Genomic DNA, 26,547 nt, shown 5'->3' on the forward strand with positions numbered 1-26,547 from the left:
TAGGCCAGCAACATTCACAGGGTATATATTTTGCAAGCAAAGTATTTAAAAAATTATGATAAGTACAAGGGAGGAATTAAGAAAACTTTCAGAGGAATATGTCTGTCTAGTAGTTGGACTAGCAATTAACAGTACCGTATATAGTGACCACACATACATACATACATACATACACACACACACTCTCTCTCGGCCACAGGGAGCCGGTGGCCGAGCAGACAGCACGCTGGACACGTGATTCTGCGGTCCCAGGTTCAATCCCGGGCACCGGCAAGAATCGATGGGCAGAGTTTCTTTCACCCTATGCCTGTTACCTAGCAGTAAATAGGTACCTGGGAGTTAGTCACCTATCATGGGCTGCTTCCTGGGGGGTGTGTGGTGTGGAAAAAACCCAGTAGTAGCAGAAACAGTTGATTGACAGTTGAGAGGCGGACCAAAAGAGCAGAGCTCAACCCCCACAAGCATAACTAGGTGAATACAACTAGTTGAATATACAATACAATACACACATTCAGTAGTTTCAAAGCATTATATGACAAAGAGTGCTGAGAAAATGGGACACCACGAGCGTAGCTCTTATCCTGTAACTACACTTAGGTAATTACACACACACACAAAATTGAAATCATAGAAAAGGTAAGTGTTCCTAGATCACATTATTTACTTGAAAACAAATGGTAAAAGCTTTAGTAAGAAAAGACCAGTACTATATATACTATATTCATGGAATGGGAGCAAATGAACAGCAAAAAGAGGAAATGAGCTCTATGAAATTCTATATCTCTATGGGGTGCAAGGAAGTTTATGCTGGGAACTGTGTTAATTAATGGAATGGCTTAAATCTGCAACCAAGTAGAGAATAACAACTACCCATGACCATACCAGTGCAGAGAGACAGCTGAACTACAGCATAACTGTGGCATATTTCCCAAACCTTTTTAGGTAAATAGGGTATACCAGTGTTAAAACAATATGTATTCAATAAAATTTATGTTGATATGCTGCAGTTTTATTAAAACCAACAGTATTAATTAATTACTACTGTATAAAAGAATTTGTTAAAGAAATAAACACTAAACATAGATATCAGGGAAGGAAAAAAGTACACTGTTTTGGTAAGTCTCAGATCATGATCAAGTTGAAACTAGGAAAGAAATGAGTCGAGATCAGGAGCAAAGAGCAAAACAGCATGAATATCATTAAATGTACATGATTTTACATACTGTTCAGGTGGTATAAAAAAAAAATTCTCACTGGGAAGAAATAAAATTGTCAAGCAAAAATACAAGCACGAGCATGATTGATGACCAAACACACCAGAAGAGGAAGAAACAACAACACGTCGGTCTGTTTTGGACCATTATCAAGTCATTATCACTTACGAGTCGATAATGGTCCAGGGACAAACCGAAACGGCGTCGTTTCTTCATCTTCTAGTGTGTGGTTTGGTCATCATATCTTCAGCCACATTATTGTGACTCATCCTCTGCAAGAGCATGATTCTCATGACAGATATAGTCAGTAACAGTTTCATTTTAAGTTAAAAGGAATACAAGTCAAGGGTTCTTAGATGGCTTTAGCTAAAAAGAAAACAGTCAAGAATTTGCACAAAGGAGTATTAAATTGAATGCTTACAATCTGATTAAATTCAGATATTAATTTTTGTATAGATGCAAAATTAGTCATCAGGGAGTCCCTCTACTGACAAATAGCAAATTAACACAGTACAGAAATGCCAATTTTCAAATTATATCTGGTAATAAAACATGTCAAGAACGATGATGCAAGAAAACTAGATACGATTTATTACTATTAGGGCAATAGAAAAACATATCCTTAGGTTTGTAAATCTTTGGATATGAACAGAGTGGTGTAAACGAGTTCACAAAGTAAAAGTAGATGTAATAAGTACATGTTGATGCAATGAGTACAGGCTAGTGTAACGAGTACAGGCTAATGTAACGAGTACAGGCTAGTGTAACGAGTACAGGCTAGTGTAACGAGTACAGGCTAGTGTAACGAGTACAGGCTAGTGCAACGAGTACAGGCTAGTGCAACGAGTACAGGCTAGTGCAACGAGTACAGGCTAGTGCAACGAGTACAGGCTAGTGTAACGAGTACAGGCTAGTGTAACGAGTACAGGCTAGTATAACGAGTACAGGCTAGTGTAACGAGTACAGGCTAGTGTAACGAGTACAGGCTAGTGTAACGAGTACAGGCTAGTGTAACGAGTACAGGCTAGAGTAACGAGTACAGGCTGGTGTAACGAGTACAGGCTAGTGTAACGAGTACAAAGTAGAGTAACAAGTATAAGCTAGTGTAACAAGTACAAGGTAGTGTAACAGGTACAGGCTAGTGTAACGAGTACAGGCAAGTGTAATATGTACAAGGTAGTGTAACAAGTTCAGGCAGGTAATGGAGCTGGGATGGAAAGTGGAAAAGAAGGTAAAAAGAAGAAGAGACTGGGCGCAAATCCTTAACTGTAGCCTCTGTTTAACTCAACAGTAAAATGAGTACTTGATTGTAAAAATGATTCTTCGCGGCGGGGATCGTATTCCAGGGATCTGCCCGAAACGCTACGCGTATTAGTGGCTGTACAAGAATGTAACAACTCTTGTATATACTGTATCTTCAAAAAAAAAAAAAAAAAAAAAAAAAAAAAAAAAAAAAAAAAAAAAAAAAAAAAAAAAAAAAAAAAAAGGTAAATTGTGGAGGATGTTATAGAAGTTGTAGGGGTTATGTGGTCATATCCCTGGATACATTGCTAAAATTTAAGAACAATAGAGCATTGTGGTGTGTACACAGTTAATGTATCAATATCACTGCTCTCGAACTCTAAGACAAATATAGCACATATCAGTTTGGATAGCTTCAGGAAGCCGATGGAGCTTCCCCATAGAAAAAGCCAGGAATTTAACATCATTGAACTTACTGAACCGTGTTTATATACTGATGGATGGCATAGAAGATTATAAAACTGCCATGATACAGTATTAGGCATATCAAGACATGTAGGGAGAAGCAATCAGCTAATGTTTCTAGTGCAGGAGATTACTTGCGTAAATGTGGAAAACAAGCAGGAGACGTTACCATTTCACCTGAGCAAATTTATAATAATAATAATGAGACTTTTTTGTGTAACATGTTAAACACACACATTGACTCTTCTTAAGAGGTGGAAGTGATCCTTCTGGTGGATATTAGAAGAATAAACAGAGGGTAGCTGTAATCTGCCATGTTAATGCAGCTGGCACACACAAATTATTTAGTCTATGCAACTATGCAATCAAATCAGGTATCATGGCCTCTTGTTGGATCATGGGACCAAGTAAAGCTAACAACGCACATATTACTGGACAAATCTTTTGCTTGCCTCTGGTCAGTTTCATAAATATAAAACAGATTTTAAGGATTTGGAGAAAAACAGACATAGCAAGAAGAAGACATTGAGAGGAACTCCTTGCATGCCAGTGGTACTATAATGAAGAAGCATGCCTTGCATATGTTATTGGAATTCAGGCCTCATAACAAAAAGGGACACTGGTAATACAAACACTTAAATTGAAATAGATTGTGGTAGAAATTCCGTTTATTGAGACAATAAGCAGGACAAGGACAATGTCGTGAGAACAAGGCAAACTGGAAAATGAAAGCAGGGGAGGGGGGGTTAGTCAGAATTTAGTTAAGCCCTTATATAATATATGGAATCATATGAGGGATGTTAGCACTTGGGAGATAAAGAACAATATGTAAAAGCAATTTTTAAACACAAGAACAGTGTATGAATCAACTTTTAATTCAAAACTTTTATAAAGCTTTCCAGAAAACTAGCATTGAACTACTGTACCTGCACCTGGTTCATCACATGACCTAGATGCTTCAACAGCCAAAGGAACACCAGCAGCTTCACCCACCAAACTAATAACATCCGCAACACATACCATCCTAACAACTATAAACCAATAGTAAATTCTTCAACTTCATAACAGGATTAGAACTTCTCATATTGTTGAGCAAAAAAGTACACACGTGGGATTTTCTCTGAAATTTTCAGGATGATTAAGTTTGTGTGACAACACTTTTTTTTGGCTCATTCTGAGCTGCAGGCATCCAGAAAGTAAATTATTTTCAGCACAGTACAAAATAAAATTTTAGCTTTGTGCCTACCTTTTGAAATAGTACATTTATCCTTGTACACTGATTGATCTAACACAAGAATTTGAGACACTGAGCATTTTTCTTTAATTTTCTTTGTCACACCAATTGGAAAACAGCAGTGACTGCACCACAATGAAAATACTGTAGAGAAGAATGTAGCGAATACAAGAATTACAGTGGCATTAGTTAACTAAGTGAAGTGGGCAAACTGTATGGCAGAACAGTGATTGGAAGAATACAGAAAATTATTAGTCTAAAACATGATGGGTTCTGTAGTGGAAGAGGGTGTGTATATCCAACCCGTTCTCGCACTTTCGTATAGTCAATATTGACTTATTAAATACGTGCATATGTGACATACTAAACATACTAGTTTACCTTGAAAAGCTTCATAGAAAACACTGACCTTACCTAACCTTCTTAGTATGTTAAGATAAGCATCTTATTGCTTCGTAATTACAATTATTACTTACCTATTATAGGTATAGGTTAAGTAATAATTGTAATTACGAATCAATAAGATGCTTATCTTAACATACTAAGAAGGTTAGGGAAGGTCGGTGTTTTCTATGAAGCTTTTCAAGGTAAACTAGTATGTTTAGTATGTCACACATGCATGTATTTAATAAGTCAATATTGACTATACGACAGTGCGAGAACGGGTTGGTATATCCAATACTTGCAATGTGACAGCTTACTCCGTACAGAATACACGTGAGAAAGATTGTAAGGTGTAAAGAGCCCCTTTGTTTCATATAAATGTAGATTGAATGGTTGCTCAATATATACATTGATGAGATAAGAGGGATGTCAGTGTTAGACTATTAAAGAATATTAAAGGAAAATGTAAGCCTAGTGTACACTTTATGTAAGTACTGTATTATATTTGAAGAGTATCTAATTTGATATATAGTTTATGTAGAGGATGTAGAAAATATGCTTTTAGCACTGAGTAGTTGTTGAGATTTATACAGACTAGTTTGAACGCCAACTAACCCCTCCCCCCCCCCCCTCTAGCAACTGGGAAGGTACTACAATGGATACAGGATGAACTCTCAGATAAGAAACAGGAAACTGCGAGAGGAGAGATTTCAGAGTGGAGAGAGGTCATGAGTAGGGGACCACACAAGTAAGCATTAAGACCTATTCTGTTTTAATACATGTCAATGATCTGTAAGAATACTAAAGACTTGCTCATATCCATGTTTGCAAATGATGCAAAGTTAATGAGAAGAGTTTGGACAGAAGACAACTAAAAGGATCCAGACAAACTTCAGCTATGGTACAAAAAGTGGCTACTGAAATTAAACCCTGAAAAATGCAATTATGAAAATAAAATTGGTATTAAAAAGACCTCGGGAGCAGTATGAGATAAAGGGTAGACAATTTCCCACCCTTCATAGGAGAGAGATCTGGGATTGATGTAACATCAACTCTGATACTAGCAGTACATATTAACAGAACAGTGTCAACAAAATACGCAAACTGATACCAGAGGTACATATTAACAGAACAGTGTCAACAAAATACGCAGACACCTAAATAAAGCCGCCATCAAAATACTGCATACACCACATGGGATACCCACCCTGCAGTATGCAGTCCCAGTATGGAATTACCATTTGAAGAAACAAATACAAACTAGAGAAAGTAAAGATACTCGGTAAACTGGTCTTGGAATTGAGAGGAATGAACTGCAGGAAGGAGTGGTTGTAGAAACCCTTATGTATGGAATATGTAACAACTGTGATATGATAATGAATAATAAACTAGAACAGTTAGAATTTATAAGCTGCGATATGCGAGGTGGTAGGAGAACAGAATAAAGAATTTAATTGTCATGAAGAAACGTGGAATATCAAAGTAGATAAACAGCAAAACCAAGCATGCCCTGCTGTAATGGTTTAACCATGTTGAATTAATGGAGGATACTAGACTGGTGAAGGATGAATTTGAGGGTAGGAGATGGAGAAGAAAGCAGAGATGATGATGAAATAGTTTTGATAAAGTGGGGATTGAACCTTAGCAGGAGGGATATGGGAAGGGGTAAGGTTGCATGGAAACAAGCTTGTAAAGAGTGAATATACTTGCTTGTACTGCACATAACAATTCATGTGACTCACTACACACCTGGAATTATGAAACAGTTGGGTACTATTTTAAAAGACCGATGGGCTGTGGGGGGTACTTGCTTATTCATGAAGGTATATAGTGTGAATTATATAATGAATGGGTAAGTTATTTTGTCTTTTTACTATCTATAACCCCTTTTCCCCCCATTTTTTTCTGGGCCGATACCTTCTCACCCCATATAAGTGACAAATAGGACAATTGACATTGAATGAATATACTGTATAATTACTCACATATGTTTTATCTTTTCTAGGCTAATGGTGATAATTTGTATATGTAAATACTCTACTTGTAGAGTTTATGGCACTCCTTTTCCGCTTTAAGTTACCGTATAATTTGAAACTCACCACTACTATCTCCGCTCTCAACACCTAGATCATATACACCAAGTACACTTTCAATCTTTCACACATGCCTTCAACACAGTAAAGTTAATAAAACCCTAATAATTTGAAAGCAATTCTGCATGTTATGTTCCGAGATATTGACCAGAGGCCCATATCAATTTATTTCCCTGCAGTTATGCAGACGTACACTTTAAAACTCATAGTTAAAATTATAAACATCAAATCTAATTTTTCTTGCAATATAATGCAATAAACATAAAATTGGTTTTAATGCAAAAGGCTTTTAAGTAGCAAGTATTGTCTTAGATAAAGCATGTGTGTAGAAATTTTGGTGCATCTATATTCATTTATTTTTTTAGATATAGCTCATGCACCACTTCCCTGACAATGTGTTAGATGGGTTCAAAAATTTCCCACCATGGTGTTACATGACCCAATAACAATAAGGAACTTCCTCACTTCACCATAAGGAAGTGACTGAATTTTCAAGTACAAACACGAAGGCGTCTTCCAAACATCACGTGAACACCCCAAAACAAATCTATAATCATTCTGTTATAACTATACGGTATCCCTACCATGGGTTAATATTGGTTTAGGGTAATACATTATTTGAACACATTACCGAGTAACAGACATGGGATTGAACATACATATGAACGAGTTTTGGTGGATACAAGTACAAGCTGCCTCTTATGAACTAATGGGTGGTTATCTATGTCTGGCAAGAAGTCACCAGAAGGCCTAATTGAGATTTCGGTATACAAAATCTTGTGAAGATAGAAGTTATAAAATGTACAAGAACACTGATCACATACAAAGTACATGCAGAGAATATGCTGTTGAAAAAATGGTTTTATGGACAATTTTGCCATTAACTTATAAATGATGATTCTATAGTGGAAAAGTTGATCTTGAGGATGAGAATAAATGCAAAAACCCACAATGGATAAAAGAACTTGTTGAGCACAATGAATAATGATGATACACTTCAGCAGTGCAGAAATAGCTGTCACTCCTACTCACTGAATGTAAGCTGAGGACACACGTGTGGGATGAGGGGCTGCTCTGTGCTTGATCCGACTCATTTCTTACAGGAAAGGAGGCACAGTTAAAATATAAACAGTAGAAAGATCGTTTAAGTTTTGAGAATTTCCATACAAAATTTCACACTAATTCAATTAGCAATTGCTGAGAAGATGCTTACTAATAGTGACCACAGTTAAGACAAGACATCGAGAAACAGACTGACAATATAACAGCTATACCCAAATAACTCTTGAAATTCAGGGGCTAAAATCTAGAGCTTCAATAATTTACACAAATTTGCAAATGAAACAGCTGTGCCTTAAAAAAATCTCTGGAAAAAAACAAAACTCCATAGATGAAAAGAAATAAAGCATGTAAAATTAAACCATTAATCTTTTTTTGGCTGTAAAATAGTTTTTTGTTTTTTTTTTGCCCTGTTGAATGCAGTTTTAAAAACTTGCAAGCCTGTATTTTCTATTAGCAAGAATGTGGTTCAAGTAACAAAACCAGTGTGCATTTTCCCAAGACACACACTATCATTATAAACATATCAATGAATGTAATTGTCAAAATAAATCTACTTTTAAGGGGGGGATGGTTTCATTTAAGGTTTCATCAATTTATATTTATTAGAAAAAAATTGAATGCTCTATTTACATATACTGAACCATAAAACAAAACAAATATTTATATACAGTACATATAAAAGAATCATTATACAATAAAGAAAATGGCCCCAGTGCCTTAATAAGAGGTCTTGTGTCCCTAATGTACAAAAATATCATCATAAATACAACAAATAAACATAATTACAGTGGCAAAGAATTTTATGAATTAAAAAAAATAAAAAAAATAAAAAAAGGAATAATTCTGCCATATTTTTTGCATTTTCAAATTACTGTATGTTTGCTCTCCCTGATCTATGTTATTTGCAGCATTTAACAGGTTTTGATCCCAGTTTTTAATATCAAATGACCTGGTCAAACATTGCACAATTTCAAAATGTTATTCTAGGTACACAGACAGAGGCCACTAATTACAGCATAAGCACATTTTTTTTTTTTACTTCAAACACTATCGCTTAAAGCATCAAAAGGGTTCAACTAATGAAGAACAAACGATTCAGTATAAAATTTATCAACCAGTGAGCCACATGCGAATGTTTCACACCCATCTTTTATTGAGAAATTGATGAAATATTTGCTCCTCAAAGTTAGCAGAATTCAATGTAGTCAAACCACGAGTTCAGATTTGGTTAAACAAAATTGTGTAAATGGATTTCTCCAGGTCATATTGTTACAGGAATGAACCCAATCGGATGAATAAAAAAATTCACCTGCTAACTGGGTAGCTAAGAGTGGCAGGCATACAAACACATTACCTCTCCCCAGCTATAAACCAAAGATTTCAGACTCGATAATGGTCCCAAGTAAACTGAGGAACTGCAGTATGTTATTTTCTAGATGGGATGTTGTCAAACAGCTTGAAAAGCATTTTAAAAGGGCCTTTAGAGTAGAAGAAATGTTTTATGGTTGGACTGTATGAAAAGAGGGTTATCATAATCAAGAGAAACATTCAAATATTGTTTTTGGCACTGTGTTTAACAGTTCCACATTAGAAGCCGAGGTGGTGGGGTTGGTCGAAGAGTCTAGCTCTGATTTTTTTTTTAAAGTTCTTACAACATCTAAGCCTGACTGCCAGTTTTCTCTCTCTCTCTCCTTTACTAATACTTTGTGTGTTGCATAAGCTTGCTAAGGCAAGTCCATGTCTTTTCCATGTATGTATTTTTTAATACAAATTGTGGCAAGTTTTTAACCAAAATACTGTACTTCACATATTACTGTATAATATGAAGAAGACAAATGTTCCTAAGAAGACATTATCTGAAGGTGACTAGAACAGATTCTACAGTAGATCCAACATAGATTATATTCAGAAAATACAAAACAAAAGAGGGTACACAAAGATTTACTTACACAAAACTATCAAAGTGAAATTACTAGTAATTATTGGAATACTCTTTGATGAGGCTTACTTTGTCATACCACAAAATGTGAATATATGACAAAAATGCATTTTGAAATACAGTATATACCATACATATGTTTGCCCATGTGTCTGTAAGCACACATCTTACTCAGATGGGTGCATTTAAGCAGTCAGCGCCCTTACATGACTGGAAATGCCGTCATGTTTAGATATGTCACGATATAATTTAGTGTTTACTTTGCTTCCTGTTTTTAACTAGGGCCATTAATTCTTATGTTGTCCTCATCAATCTCTCCAGCTTTCTTATATTTTGTAAGATAAACTACCTTAAAAATTGCCGTGGGGCAAAAGATGGCAGCTCAATTAGATTTAAAATTTGCAAGGTTCATAATTGAATGTTATATGACAAGAAAAATAATAAAATACGAAATACAGTACATGGAATGTTAAGGCTGACCTTATGCAGGAAATGATCCCACGACCATTTGGTGCGATCTGTGGAGCACCCAGACCACCTCACTTCATACTCAAAATGGTGATAAACTGAATGAAAGGTCAGTGACTGAGATTATTCAATAGATGATGAGGCAACCTCCTGCAGGGGTCAGCTGCAGATTCACACCTCTGTATTTTCCATCAGCAGGCGGGTACCAAACACCCCTTACCACTGTATCCTCACCAAAGGCACAAGATCACTCCTGCAAAAGGTCTTAGTTATGAGAGAAGTTGTTAAATGTAATATGCTCTAAATGAAAGTATTTAAAAGGTGTTACTGTACTTAAGAAAATTCAGAGAAATTTAGTTAATTATTAATTAATTATATATATTGGATTTTAATTAAACATTTTAGGTGGGAGATCAAAATAAAGAATGTTTTGGTTTAAAGCTTAGCAAGGTTAAATAAGTAAAGGCCAAGTTAAGAAAAGAAGCACTGTGAAGACATGCTTGTTGTTTCTATACCCCAATATAATGTTTCGGTACCCCTTTGCACATGCCAAACCCAAAACACACAAACTATAAACTTTGAGCTCAATGTAACTAGTTCTACCAAATCCTTGATAAAAATAGGTGTCAATACTCAATCTTGCCCAACTGAAGTACATATGCAGCCAATATATACATACACTACATGTCTGGCTTATATCAAAGCTCCCCCCCCCCCTCCTGGGGTTGAAGTACTGATCCCAGGATGCAACTCCACAACAAGCTGACTAACTCCTGGGTACCTATTTACTGCTAGGTGAACAGGTACATTAGATGATAGGAAACACACCCAACTAATTCTGTCCCTCCCATGATTTGAACCCAGAATTCTCAATTGCGAGTCAAGAACGAACCGACTGTACTAATGGGACCCATATTTTTATATAGTATGTATATGTACAGTATATGTGTGTGTGTGTGTGTGTGTGTGTGTGTAATTACCTAATTGTAATTACCTAAGTGTAGTTACAGGATGAGAGCTATGCTCGTGGTGTCCCGTCTACCCAGCACTCTGTCATTTAACGCTTTGAAGATACTGACAGTTTTGGCCTCCACCACCTTCTCACCTAACTTGTTCCAACCATCTACCACTCTGTTTACAAAAGAGAATTTTCTTATATTTTTCTTTAGGTCCACTCGGCCGCGAGGCCTATGCGTACTTACTATTTGTGTCTACAGAATCGAGCTATTAGCTCTTGGACACTGCCTTCTAACCAATCTATTTTTCCTCTATTATATCTACTACATATATATTTCTCTCTAACACATCCACACATCCCCAGAAAGCAACCCGTAGCAGCTGTCTAACTTCCAGGTTAGAATTTCGGGAATTTCTCCTTGTCAATTTGGTTGATTCCTGTAAGAATTTTGTATGTGGTGATCATATCACATCTTTTTCTTCTATCTTCTAGTTTAGGCATGTTTAATGTCTGTAGTCGCTCCTCGTAGCTCTTGTTTTTCAGTTCTGGAAGCCATTTTGTAGCATGCCGCTGCACCTTTCCAGTTTCTTTATGTGCTCCTTGAGATTTGGGCGCCATACAACTGCTGTATATTCCAGTTTTAGTCCCACAAAACTGATGAACAGTTTCTTTAGTATTTCACCATCCATATAATTAAAAGCAAGTCTTTACCTGGAAAGTGACACATACGCTCCTTCACAATGTTCTTTGTGTGTTCCTTTGGCGACACCTTACTATCCAAAACCACCCCTAGGTCTCATTCTTTATTAGAGTTCTTTAATTCCATTCCACATAATTTGTAAGTTGTGTGTGGTCTATTTTCTCCGAATCCACATTCCATAACACATCATTTATTCACATTGAATTCCATTTGCCACTTTATGCTCCAAGCACTTATTTTATCTAGATCAATTTGAAGGGCATTACAATCATCTGCACCTCCTTTCTTCCCCAGTATCTTAGCATCATCTGCAAACATGTTCAAATTCAGAAATTCTGTATTCCTTCTGATAGATCGTTTATGAAGACGATGAACATTGATTACTGGTGCAAGAACTGAACCCTGTGGTACTCCGCCTGTAGTACCACAGGGTTCTGTAGTAACACTCCTCCAGTCAGATACATTGTCTCTGATTACTGCTCTCATCTGTCTATCAGTTAGAAAGTTTTTCATCCATGTCAGAAGTCTCCCTGTCACTCCTCCAGCTATTCCAGTTTCCAGAACAGCCTTTTGTGTGGGACTCTTGTCAAAAGCCTTTTTTTAGGTCCAGATAATTACAGTCAACCCAACCATCTCTTTCCTGTATTATCTCTGTGGCTCTATCATAACAACTAAGTAGATTTGTTACACATGATCTTCCTGTTTGAAAACCATATTGTTTGTCCGTTATTATGTCATTACTCTCTAGGTGTTCAATCCATTTGGCTTGTACTATTGTTTCTAGTGTTTTGACTACCACGCTTGTTAATGATATGGGTCTGTAATTTAAAGGTTCCTCTCGACTACCACTTTTATAGATTGGTACAATGTTTACCTTTTTCTGTAAACTGTACTGTATCTGCTAAGATTCCTGTCCACAAGAATGTCTGGAATATTAATTGGAGTGGAATGCTCAGCTCAGTTGCACATTCTCGGAGTACCCAAGGTGAAACTCCATCAGATCCAACTGCTTTATTTCTTCCTAGCCCCTCGAGTAATTTTTCCACTTCGCCTTGAGGTACCTCTATGTATTCTATGGCTTGCTCTGGAATTGGCATTAGGTCTGGTTCTATGAAATCCTCATTTTGCACAAATATACTTTGGAACTGTCCATTTAGCATTTCACACATTTCTTTTTCATTCTCAGTAGTCCTGTTCCTCGTTCTCAATCTCTGGATTTTATCCTTTACATGCAGTTTGCTTTTAATGAATTTATAGAAAAGGTCTTGGTCAGTTCTACATTTGTCTACAATACTTTTCTCAAAGTTCCTTGCTGCCTCTCTCCTCACTGTTGTGTAATTGTTTCTTGCTTGCTTGCAGTGCTGGTATGTTTGTGGGTTAGGCCTCCTCCTATATTGAACCCATTTTGTCTTTTACTCTCTGGCCCTCTCCCAATTTGTTTAACCAATAGTGTTTTCTGGTTCTGCATCTCTATTTTAGTATGAATATGTGTATGTATGTACTTTTTTATATCCCAAATTTTTTTTCTATCACAAATGATAGAACATCTACTCACTAATATTGTAATAGTAAAATGATATACAGTACAGCCTTTGATTCCAATTAACCACAATGAGGGAATAAACAAAGCTGGTACTGTGAGCTGGAGAGCTAATGGCAGGTGCTAACCCAGGAATGTCAAATGTGTCACAATGCTACAGAGGCTTAAAAGATCTTTACTATTTGTTTTCTCATTTATGTTTTGTAAGCTGTGGAATATGAGAGGGTGTAAATGACAAACTAAAGATGTATGTGGTAAACATTTTCAGAAAAGAAGGGCTTACCGGTTAGGTTTATGTGAAACCAAGCAAACTGGGTGAAAGAAGGAATGGGATGATCATATAAGCAGGAGTGAGAATATGAAGAGCGGAGAGAGTATGGCAATGAATGACTTCTCAGTTCAGGATGCATGTTTGGGAAATTCTAGTATGAAAGCATTAAGGAGACCATGAGGCATCCTTCCTTTGTATATTGTACACTGCTCTGAAGACTAACCAAGAAAACACAAGAGAAGCTAATGCAAGCATCCATCATCGTAACAGAAGAGACTACAAAGAACATGACAAGAACAATACAGACAGAAGGCCTGTCTGTAGAACAGTTCCTGTTTATACCAAACCAAACTCATTCATGTCTAATTTACACATGAAACAAGCCAAAGATTCCATGTCTTATTATGTTACCCAAGAATTTCTTCCATAAATTTACAAACCACATCCCAAAACCAATATTTACCAATGTCTTTTCACAATCTAAACTTATTCAGTTTGCATTCATTGTTTTGTATTAAATTTTTGTCAACAGAGTTAGCACCCTATTAATATTCGCCACATTGAAGCAAAACACCAATGATACGCTGCTGAAGTGGAGATAAGTCTGGAACCCCTCAGGAGAGAAATGTTTGAATGGGACATAAATAACTACCTTTTCTAATGGGTGATGAGATATCACATCAGTGACCAAGACCGGCTCCCTGGAGAAGGTCACTAGTTGGTCTAGGTGGACTTTGGTAAGCCTAACAGGCTTGCAGTTGCCAACTATTTGAACCCATTTTTTTTTTTTTTTTTGAGATATATACAAGAGTTGTTACATTCTTGTACAGCCACTAGTACGCGTAGCGTTTCGGGCAAGTCCTTAATCCTATGGTCCCTGGAATACGATCCCCTGCCGCGAAGAATCGTTTATGCATTATGCGAAGAATGCATAATATGAACAACAGCACAATATATACTGTACGAAGTGTACAAAGTACACTAACTTAATCAAAAACATGGTGAACCCAAACAACCCACCTAACTTAGTATAAAAAACATGGATTTTTGTAGGCTGCCATACTTTTCATAGAACAGCACTTTATAATTTGTATTTTGGGGACCATAACATACAAAATGAGATGTATTAGTTAAGATGACAAGAAGCAATTATCAGTGGCTGGCCTGAGACGAATTACAAAAAGTAACAGTGAAACACACACAAAGAAAATGAGATGCTTAAAATTGCAAAAATTCCATTCACTGTAAAATCAATGTGGAGTTGGAAGACAATGCTGCACAGCATGTCAGAATACCAGGTGAAGCTGTATTTTAAGTAGAGCTGGAGAAAAGAACAATCAGTGGTAAAAGGTCTTCATTTTACTTCCTTTTATTGTAGTACAGTACTGTATTTCCACTGGCAACCGAGGCCAACTATTCTGCTACTCTAATTAATGAGAAACCCTTTCTGAACATACCGAGGCACATTACTAGATGGTTCCTGTTCCACGGGAGGATGCTGGCGGCTGACATAGCTGTGATCCATCATCAATGAAAACGCATTTACACCTGTAAGAACAAATTCGGCTTTATGCTTGCTAATTATATTGCTTTTAATTAAATAGTGCTAAAGGAGAACCAGTCAAACATGCTCTCACAGATTAACTAGATAAGGTTTGTGATTTTCAAAGCAATATATACTGTAAATGTTTAAAAACCTAATGAGCCTAAGAATATGTCGACTACAGTACTGTATGTGTAATTACCTAAGTGTAATTACCTAAGTGTAGTTACAGGATGAGAGCTACGCTCGTGGTGTCCCGTCTTCCCAGCACTCTTTGTCATATAACGCTTTGAAACTACTGACGGTCTTGGCCTCCACCACCTTCTCACTTAACTTGTTCCAACCGTCTACCACTCTATTTGCAAAGGTGAATTTTCTTATATTTCTTCGGCATCTGTGTTTAGCTAGTTTAAATCTATGACCTCTTGTTCTTGAAATTCCAGGTCTCAGGAAGTCTTCCCTGTCGATTTTATCAATTCCTGTAACTATTTTGTATGTAGTGATCATATCACCTCTTTTTCTTCTGTCTTCTAGTTTTGGCATATTTAATGCTTCTAACCTCTCCTCGTAGCTCTTGCCCTTCAGTTCTGGGAGCCACTTAGTAGCATGTCTTTGCACCTTTTCCAGTTTGTTGATGTGCTTCTTAAGATATGGGCACCACACAACAGCTGCATATTCTAGCTTTGGCCTAACAAAAGTCATGAACAATTTCTTTAGTATATCGCCATCCATGTATTTAAATGCAATTCTGAAGTTAGAAAGCATAGCATAGGCTCCTTGCACAATATTCTTTATGTGGTCCTCAGGTGATAGTTTTCTATCTAGAACCACTCCTAGATCTCTTTCTTTATCAGAATTCTTTAAAGATTTCTCACATAATATATAGGTTGTGTGGGGTCTATGTTCTCCTATTCCACATTCCATAACATGACATTTATTAACATTAAATTCCATTTGCCAAGTGGTGCTCCATATACTTATTTTGTCCAGGTCTTCTTGAAGGGCATGACAGTCATCTAAATTTCTTATCCTTCCTATTATCTTAGCATCATCAGCAAACATGTTCATATAATTCTGTATACCAACTGGTAGATCATTTATGTACACAATAAACATCACTGGTGCAAGAACTGAACCCTGTGGTACTCCACTTGTGACATTTCTCCATTCTGATACATTGCCTCTGATTACTGCCCTCATTTTTCTATCAGTCAGAAAATTTTTCATCCATGATAGAAGCTTACCTGTCACCCCTCCAATATTTTCCAGTTTCCAGAACAACCTCTTATGTGGAACTCTGTCGAAAGCCTTTTTTAGGTCCAGATAGATGCAGTCAACCCAACCATCTCTTTCCTGTAATATCTCTGTGGCTCGATCATAGAAACTGAGTAAATTCGATACACAGGATCTTCCAGATCGAAAACCATACTGTCTGTCTGATATTATATCATTTCTCTCTAGGTGTTCTACCCATTTAGTTTTGATTAGTTTTTCCAATACTTTCACTATTACACTTGTCAATGATACAGGTCTATAATTGAGGGGGTCTTCCCTGCTGCCACTTTTGTAGATTGGAACTATGTTAGCCTGTTTCCACCCGTCTGCTACGATTCCTGTACACAGGGATGCCTGAAAGATCAGGTGAAGTGGAATGCTGAGCTCAGATGCACATTCTCTCAGAACCCATGGTGAAACGCCATCTGGGCCAGCTGCTTTGTTCTTACCGAGCTCCTTGAGCATTTTTTCCACTTCGTCTCTAGACACCTCTATGTGTTCTATGTTGTTCTCTGGAATTCTTATTGTATCTGGTTCCCTAAAGATTTCATTTTGTACAAACACACTTTGGAACTTTTCGTTTAGTGTTTCACACATTTCCTTTTCATCTTCCGTGAATCTATTTCCCATTTTCAACCTCTGAATATTATCCTTTACCTGCAATTTGTTGTTTATGAATTTATAGAATAGACCTGGTTCTGTTTTACATTTGTCCGCAATCCCTTTTTCAAAATTTCTTTCTGCCTCTCTCCTCACTGCCGTGTAGTTGTTTCTCGCATCTTTGTATCGCTGGTATGTTTGGGGGTTCGGCCTCTTCCTGTATTGATTCCATTTTTGTGTCTTTCGGTCTCTAGCCCTCTCGCAATTTCTATTGAACCAATCCTGTTTCCTAGTTCTGCATCTCTGTTTTGGTATAAATTTTTTTGTGCCTTTATCATATATTTCACAAAACTTGCCATACATCTCATTCACTTCCTTGCCTAGCATCAAGTCTGTCCAATTATACTCACTAAAAAAATTTCTAAGGTCACCATAATGTCCTCTCCTGAAGTCTGGTTTTTCAACTGCTTCAACCTCCTTATTTTCTTCCAGCTTATAACGCATTGCATACTTTATTCCCAAAAAGACATGGTCACTTTTACCCAAGGGAGGAAGGTACTGAATGTCAAATATCTCTTCCTCCTTCCTGGTAAATATCAAATCTAGCATGGAGGGAACGTCCCCTTCCCTCATCCTCGTAGCTTGTTTAACATGTTGATACAAGAATGTTTCCAGGATGAGGTCTACAAATTTACAGGTCCAAAAATCTTCTGTTTTAGCTTCATATGCTTCCCAGTCTATGGATTTCAAGTTGAAGTCACCGACTATCAACAGTCGTGATCTATCGTTATCCGCTCTCGCTATAATCTCTCTCATTATTGTTATAAGACCTTCACGTTTACTATCTAGCTCCTCCTTTGACCATGTGCTGCTTGGCGGTGGACTATATGCATTTATCATCATTAGTTTATCATCCTCATAGCAGATCTCTAGTGCTATTATGTCAACTTCTTGTGGATTGGCAGTCATTATTTCCTTCACCTTTAGGTGTTCTTTTACCAGCACAGCAACGCCACCGCCTTTCCTAATTTTTCTGTCCCGTCTCCAAATTGAGTAGCCCCTTGGGAATATGACCTCATTTAAAATTACATCTTCAAGTTTTGTCTCCGTGAGTGCAACAATGTCTGGTGTCTGCAGCTGTATTACATCACTTAACTCCAGTATCTTCGATCTCACTCCATCTATGTTGGTGTATGCAATCTTCAGGAACTTGTTCCCCCTCTCCTTATTCTTCACTCCCCCTCTCTCTATTGATTTTGTTGGTTTGCCTTTATGTACCACTTTACTGGTTTGCCTACCCCTATCACTTTGTAGAAAAAAGAATTTATTTCTTCTTCATTCCTGCTCTCATTTAAATGTTTTGCCTCGGCGAGGTTCAGTTTCAGCTTCTCTCTATCTTCTTTTGAAAGATCTCGTCTTAACGACCACCCTTTCCCATCCTCATCCCTTTGCAATTTTCTAGCATTCCTTAGTACTTCTTCCATCTGTTTGGCACCGTTTAGGGTGATCCTCAAAGGTCGATCTTTCCCTTTTACGTACCTGCCTATTCTCCTGTAGTCGCACACATTCTCTCTGTTTGTAAGACCTTCCACGAGGCCAACAATTTTATCTACTACTTTAGCTTCTTCTACAGCTCTTTCTGACCTAGATGTTATCGCCTTTTCTTTGCAGCCAAAAATGATCAGGGACTTACTCCGATCAACTGTGTTTTGCACCAACTTCGGGTTAGATGCCAATTCTTTTCTCACTTCCAGCCTAATGTTTGTTTTATCTTGGTTGCTGCAGTGTTTGACTTCCTTTACTGCTTCTTCTATTTTTTCCTTCTCCTTGGCCACTTGTGCATAAGTGAGTTGCATATCTTTCTTGCACTGTTCTATTCCCTGTGTAACTTCCTCCATCTGTGCTGACAAAAGCTGTTTCTCCTGTTGAATTTCCTTGCCTAACCTATTGTAGTCATTTATGTTTAAATTTACTTTAACTTCTTCCAAAGCTATTTTTAAGAGTTTATTTTCTTCTTCCATGGCTTTGCAATTTGTTTCCAATTGATTCTTATCCTTGCGCAAGTCTTTCACTAAACCCTCAAGACATAAAACTTTGCTATTCAAATGGTCATTACTTTCTTTCAATTTACTAATTATTTCTACATGAGAGTTCACTATAGTATCTAAATTTACCAACTTGTTATGTAGACTACTAATATCAATGCTTTCTTCATTGAATCCCTCAAAATCAAGCTCTGTTTTGTTTTTCCCCTTGCCAGTGGCCATCTTGAATGTTCTTCTCTGCACTGTAAACACTAGGGCAACTTTTTCTCATCCGATTTTTCACTTCCCTTAGCACTTTCCTGTTATCTCACCTATTTTTCAAGAGCACTATACCTTTATGTTCTCTGGGACACCACTCACTACCATCAACCTGTACTACAATACTTAGGATTGTTGAAATATGCTGGAGCTCCTCTGCTGCAAGTGTTGACCCTAGGGGTGTCACCTTTTTCATACATACACCTTTGTGTATGTATATATGTGTGTGTGTAAGTGTATGTGTGTATGTATGTATGTATATATATATATATATATATATATGTCGTACCTAATAGCCAGAACGCAGTTCTCTGCCTACTATGCAAGGCCCGATTTGCCTAATAAGCCAAGTTTTCATGAATTAATTGTTTTTCGACTACCTAACCTACCTAACCAAACCTAACCTAACTTTTTCGGCTACCTAACCTAACCTAACCTAAAAAGATAGGTTAGGTTAGGTTAGGTTAGGTAGGGTTGGTTAGGTTCGGTCATATATCTACGTTAATTTTAACTCCAATAAAAAAAAATTGACCTCATACATAGAGAAAAGGGTTGCTTTATCATTTCATAAGAAAAAAATTATAGTACTGTAAATATATTAATTCAGGAAAACTTGGCTTATTAGGCAAATCGGGCCTTGCATAGTAGGCTGAGAAGTGAGTTCTGGCTATTAGGAACGACATATATATATATATATATATATATATATATATATATATATATATATATATATATATATATATATATATATATATATATATATATATATATATATATATATATATATATATAAATGTATATATATATTATTCAACTACAATTACATAGGATGGAATAGGTACATTTAGGATAAAGAGCAACAAAGAACCTTCTCCAGATATTTCAGAGACTGTTACAGCTAATACAGCACTGAATGTGAATTCTAGGTTAATTAAATACAAATGGGATTCAACAAAGATTTTTTTAAATTTATATATACAAGAGTTCTTACATTCTTGTAAAGCCACTAACACGCATAGCATTCCGAGCAGGTCCTTAATCTTAATTTTTCCCCTGGAATACGACCCATCAAATCGCTGAACAACCAGGTACCCATTAACTGCTGGGTGAACAGAGGCATACAGGTAAGGATTGGGACCTAGTCAATCCTCCCCAACCAGGATACGAACCCAGGCCAAATCGCTCGCAAAGCGCAGGGCGGGTGTCTTACCACTGTGCCAAGGGGACTGCAGTGGCAACCTTGTGTTGCATTTCTGTGATGATTGTGTACACCCAATGTAAAGATGGGAAGAAGGAGTAAGAATGTGGTTAAAAGTGAGTTAAGTAGTTAATTATGAAATTTGGCTATAGTAAAATTGTAAGTGTGATGAAAAATATGAGCAAATGGGTAGACATTAGGAGAAAGAGTGACAAGTAGTTTGGAGAGAGGGAAAGCTGTCGGATTCCATTTTCTAACACAGAAAAATTAATAATGCCCTACCAGCAACTGTTTTTCCCCTCCTCCTATAATGCCTTATAATGCCTAGCTTCCAGCAACTTGTGTGTTGCCATAGAAAATACTACAGTTAATCACTAACATGCAGCCATGAATTTGCACCGATGTTCACCAATAAAGAAAAAAATAATAATAATATTTTTAATATGATTAATTTGGATGCAGAATACAATATACAGAAAATCTGAATTAAACCAAATACTGTATCTACAATGTAGCTCTTTTCGTGCAGTGAACCAATTGAGCATGTGGCAGCCTATAGTATAAAATAAAATATAAAAGAACTATAGTACTGTACATATAATTGAAGGTTATGCAAAGACAAAAAAAAAAAAAAGGAAGTTTTGATGCCTGCAACAGAAATAGTTTCAAATCAATACAAATAAATAAAATAAAAAAATTAGAAGTAATTATTCACAAATAACAATATATAGCTAGAATGTGCTCCAAGAAGGGGCAGTATAGCACATGCAAAAATCACAGTAAACTTTTAAATTTTGAAAGAAAATTAAATAAGACGGAACAACATAAACAAGTAACTAAATAAGCACACACAAACACAAGAATAAATAAACATAACTGTGCCTCAAAACTGTGTAACATCCAAAAGAACACTCCACTGCATACTTATACAAATATTAGAGACTTACGGTTGAGAGCATTCTATGCTGTAAAGCTGTATTGTAGGTTTTCACATACAGTATTGATAGATTTCAGAGGTTCCCATCCCTTGCAGCTAATCTTGTATTCTTCTGCACTGAAAGAAAATCAGAAAACCTTTGTCATGTTAAGATAATAAAAGATTGAAAAATCATTTAGAATGTTATTTAACGATAAACCATCAAAATGTATACAAATATTGTAATAAAATACAGCTGACCCTTACTATAAACACATGTTTAAAGGCACAGGGACAGGGTTTAAAAGTCCCACAGGGTTCTGTACCTAGACCTATCTTGTTTCTGATATATGTAAATTATTTTCCAGGGGGTATAGACTCATTTCTCTCATTGTTTGCTGATGGTGCTAAAACTGAGAATTTTAAGACCGAGGAGGACAGCAAGAGACTACAAGATGACCTGGACAGACTGAAGGAATGGTCCAATGTCATGATTGCTGAACCCAGGTTCACTCTGAACACAACGATTACACAACTATAGCTCCTTTTGATTACACAACTATAACGCAGACAAGGAGTAATGGTTTCAAGCCCAAGAACCCACAGTGTAGGATTGAAAACAGGAGATACTTTTTCCACCCACAGGGTTATAACCCATGGAACTGCCTACCCGCTGAAGCCATAAATGCCAAAACTCTGCTGAACTTTAAAATCCAGCCTGAAAAAATCATCAGGAGAAATGGGGGGACTTTTGACATGCCGTCAGCTTCCTGTCCTTATCGAGGCCACTAGTGTGTTAGTGGCCCTCAGGTACATTTTGTTAAATATTTTATGTATGAATTTAGATGTATATTTGATAGGATTTGGCATATATATGTTGGTATATATAAATACAATTTACATCAATATGCAATTAACCCATAACCCTACACAAAGAACAATCCTTACTTTGAAGGCAATTCCCCCCCCCCCCCCCCCCATTGTACCTCTATTTGTATAAAATACTATACTGTACTGTAAACCCAAAATGTTTTGTCATTAAATTTTATGACCTATCTATCTTACCCAACTTTATCCAATTCAACCTAATCTAATCTAACCTAATCCAACCTAACTTAACAATCTAACCTGACCTAACCCAACCCTACCTGACCTATCAAACCCTCCAATCCCATCTAACCTAATCCAATCAAACCCTCCAACCCTATCTAACCTAATCCAATCAAACCTTCCAACCCTATTTAACCTAATCCAATCCTACCTAACCTAATCAACCTAACAATATATATAATGATTTGAACAATTATAAAATAAGCTTTGTTGAAATGTCAGTGTCTGATTCAACTGTACAGTATATATATAATACTTGCTCAACAAGTATGCTAGCATGTGTGTATACTATATTAAGGCCACCAAAATTTGTATAGGTATATGTATGTTACATGTATTGAATCCACAATTGTGCTTGCATGGGTATGCAAAATGTATTACAATTTTTCACAAGAAAAATTATAATTTTTCATGTGTGTTTTTCTGTACATATTATATGATATGTATTATTAGCACCACAATAATATTTATAGGCTATGTATTATCAGCTCCACAACTGTACACATTGCATACATATGCTATGCATATTATGGACACTAAAAATTGGACTTATATGTATATGTTGTAATGCCTACCTATGCTGTATGTGGAATGGATCAGTGGATGATGTGCACATTATAAGACAACGTTGCCCTTTCTATGGAACCTGTATAAGCCTAAAATAGGTTCATGTCCCCACTCCCCTGATAATGATAAATGGTTCCAAACCAATTAGTCATATGTAACTACAGTATTAAATTTTGTATACAACCACAATGTACTTAAAACAGTAAACATTATACTGAATCTCTTACTACAATATATATGTATATGCTTCCGATTATTATACTATAAACACCCCTACTCTCCATTTTTAACGGTATAACTACTTGTAACACGTTCAATCAGGGGATTTGCAATACCGTGTACACACATTCAGATTTATATATAAATCAATGCATAATGAGAGTGAACATAGTTACAGAGATTAAAAGTTGCTGTTATGTCTCTGTAGCCGCCCAAACTTCTACCATAACATGTACTGACCTATTGATTATTTATGCTCTTGTATCTTTGATATATTTTGAAATAAACCTCACACTCCCCTTTACAACATACAGAGTACTCCTCCAGAGTAATACAAGGAGGAAACACATTACTCTACGTATGTTACCTGTACTGGAAAGGGTTATAAAGGGAATGGTTATAGGTATTTATATACAAAAATATTTTAGATTAATATAAACAAATTTCCTGAACATTGTTTACGATTCAAGCATGCCGTGATACATGACCATATAATGAATAGAGCGTACGTCACATTGTTAAGGCGATAGTTACAAGCGTGAGGCTATACACGACACCAATTAACACACAAGTTACGTCAAACAACCACCACTCGCACATATGATAAATATTCAACAAATTTTGTTGTTTTTATCCACTGGTGAAGAAAGATATAATTCAAGCCTACTTCATTCAAGATATAAACACAGATTTATGGTTGCTTCATTTGAGAGGGAAAATATAGACTGTTGACCAACATGGTAGTGAGGTGATACAGGCTGAGGTGATACATGTGTTGTGAGGGGCAGGAGTGTGGCAGCTCTCCCTCCCTCCCTCTCTCTCCAGTATATTTTTTTGGTTTTATCAACCAATACCACTAGGCTCCCATCTATATTATAAAAATCTCCCTTGTAATATTTAATTTTGGTTGACAATGGCCACCGGGGTTCAAGAGGGCCTGGGAAGGCGTAGGAAGACTGGAACAAGAACTTGTCATACATCTCCTCACCGAGCACGTCACAGGGCCTAGGATCGCCATCTTGCCTAGCCCCCAGTCCTGGTGACGCGTCCTCGCCGGCCCCCAAGCTGCCCTCCGCACTGCCTTCACTCCACTAGCTGCTGTCTACTACCTCTACCATCACCACAAGGCCTTCACACAGTCACTGTCAGTGGTGGACACGCATACACAAGAGTACACACGGATACACAGCCATAAGAACTAGCATGTGTACGCCAGGTTCTGTAAACACGCGCGCCACTACCGCATCCCTGCCACACGCACGAGTCATACTCATACTCTTCATATTAATGATAATGATGCTACTCGGACGTATGCACCTCCGGATTATTTAATAAAGCTATCCTATTTGGTGTTTGTTGCATAGTTTCCTATCTTGAATGCCACATATGTTAGTATTTACACAAAATCTTTGTGTAAAGCATATCGTACTTCAAAAAATATATTCTAACTATATATATCATAGATAATGTAGTAATAGCAACAAAGGCAGTAGTACAGGATAATACATTTCTACTGGAGTTTAAATGCAATTTACATATAACGTCTGTAACGCGATTCGCCTCAACAGGCAATAATTGAGCATTGTATGTAGAGCTGTACTCCTGAGGTGGGTGTTCCCGTGGGTACTAATGCATGATCGTAGCCCCATATTCCCCCCATCGCTAATATAAATATTGATGACATATATACGAAGGGCCGCTACTTTTTTGTATATAACATAATCCCCTCTCTATATTAAAAACAATTATAATAAGCTTACCTTTTTTTTCTTCTGGGTATACATCCGCTCGTCTCCCTGAACTGTGTAACTAGCTCGTCAAGACTGTGACTTGCTTAGCAAATGGAATTTTGCGGTCGAGTCCCTGAGCCCATTATTTACCTCTGTTACCCTTTCCACCACCGCCCACAGGATGGGTATGGGGTTATCTTGAGATGATTTCGGGGCTTTAGTATCCCCGCGGCCCGGTCCTCGACCAGGCCTCCACCCCTAGGAAGCAGCCCGTGACAGCTGACTAACACCCAGGTACCTATTTTACTGCTAGGTAACAGGCATAGGGTGAAAGAAACTCTGCCCATTGTTTCTCGCCGGCGCCTGAGATCGAACCCAGGACCACAGGATCACAAGCCCAGCGTGCTGTCCGCTCGGCCGACCGGGGTGCATAATAACTTAACAAAACTAAACTAAACTTTAAGAACTGAAAAATAAATCCACAGGAGTATTGCATTGAATTCAATAGTGTGTACTTACCTAGTTGTGCTTGCGGAAAAGGGGGGGGTTGAGCTCTGGCTCTTTGGTCCCGCCTCTCAACTGTCAATCAACTGATCTACAGGTTCCCGAGCCTATTGGGCTCTATCAAATCTACATTTGAAACTGTGTATTGAAAGTGGGGAGTCAGAGGTAGAACTATTAAACTCAGAGCCCGAGTGCATGGGGAATTGTCTGAAATCCCACTTCGGCTTCAGTGGAAGCCTGGGGATCCTTGTGGGTGTAGTAGTACCCCAGGTTGCAATTCTTTTTAACCATGTCGTGGCGCAGTCGACTTGAGCGTGCATCTGGGAATACCCAGCGCATAGGTTCGAACCCTCATCAGGGCTCCTGTGAATTTGTTAATTGAAATATCACGATAATGTGATTTCTCTGTGTATTTAAGAACTGGAAGTGAAGAGATTGAGTCACAATAATGTGGCTGAAGATATAAAGGCTACACCACAGACTCCGGAAGATGCAGAGACCACGACGTTTCGGTCCGTCCTGGATCATTATCGAGTCGATTGTGATGGGAACGAGGTTGTTTTAGACAGCTATTCAGCTACTTCAGTGGAATACAAGTTCGAAGTAACACGGGCTAAACTTTAAGAACCCATAGTCGACTTGGAACAGGGGCCAGCATGACTGCATATTACTTACATTTCTTAAGAGAATATTTTCGTGCAAATGAGAATAAATAAAACTATTGTAAAGTAATTGTAAACTAATTGTAGAGGTTTAAAGACTCTATTGATGGGAGATTCAATACATATGGGGTCCATATGTGCGTATGTACCCTATTTCAAGCTCAACAAGCCACAATGTTGTATTTGTATCAATGATACAATTAAAGCCACTTGTATCTGAGAACATAAGAATGGAGGTAACTTATGCACTATTAGCAGTTGATAATGGTAAGGATTGTGATGTTGTGTACCTTGACTTTAGCAAAGCTTTTGATACAGTACCACATGAAAGACTGATTAAAAAGATAGAG

General features: G+C 37.2%; 1 protein-coding gene across 10 annotated transcripts in view; it reads right to left on the bottom strand.

The window, feature by feature from the left end:
* The window catches only part of LOC123746247 (uncharacterized), a 40,233-nt gene extending 15,029 nt beyond the window's left edge, over positions 1 to 25,204 (bottom strand). Inside the window, exons 1-5 of one of the 10 annotated variants that reach the window (XM_069321697.1) lie at positions 24,290 to 24,571; positions 21,437 to 21,538; positions 15,028 to 15,118; positions 10,114 to 10,354; positions 7,665 to 7,728 (exon numbers count right to left, since the gene is read on the bottom strand). In XM_069321697.1, coding sequence (XP_069177798.1) covers positions 7,665 to 7,726 — 62 coding nt within the window. In that variant the 5' untranslated portion in view covers positions 7,727 to 7,728; positions 10,114 to 10,354; positions 15,028 to 15,118; positions 21,437 to 21,538; positions 24,290 to 24,571. Of the gene's footprint in view, positions 1 to 7,664; positions 7,729 to 10,113; positions 10,355 to 15,027; positions 15,119 to 21,436; positions 21,544 to 24,279; positions 24,572 to 24,836; positions 24,916 to 25,061 lie in introns of those variants that run through there. The other 9 variants (XM_045727603.2, XM_069321696.1, XM_069321698.1 and 6 more) reach the window with 9 other exon arrangements.
* Positions 25,205 to 26,547: the final 1,343 nt, after the last annotated feature.

This window comes from Procambarus clarkii, chromosome 10 (genome assembly GCF_040958095.1).
Source record: "Procambarus clarkii isolate CNS0578487 chromosome 10, FALCON_Pclarkii_2.0, whole genome shotgun sequence".
Classification (NCBI taxonomy): domain Eukaryota; kingdom Metazoa; phylum Arthropoda; class Malacostraca; order Decapoda; family Cambaridae; genus Procambarus; species Procambarus clarkii.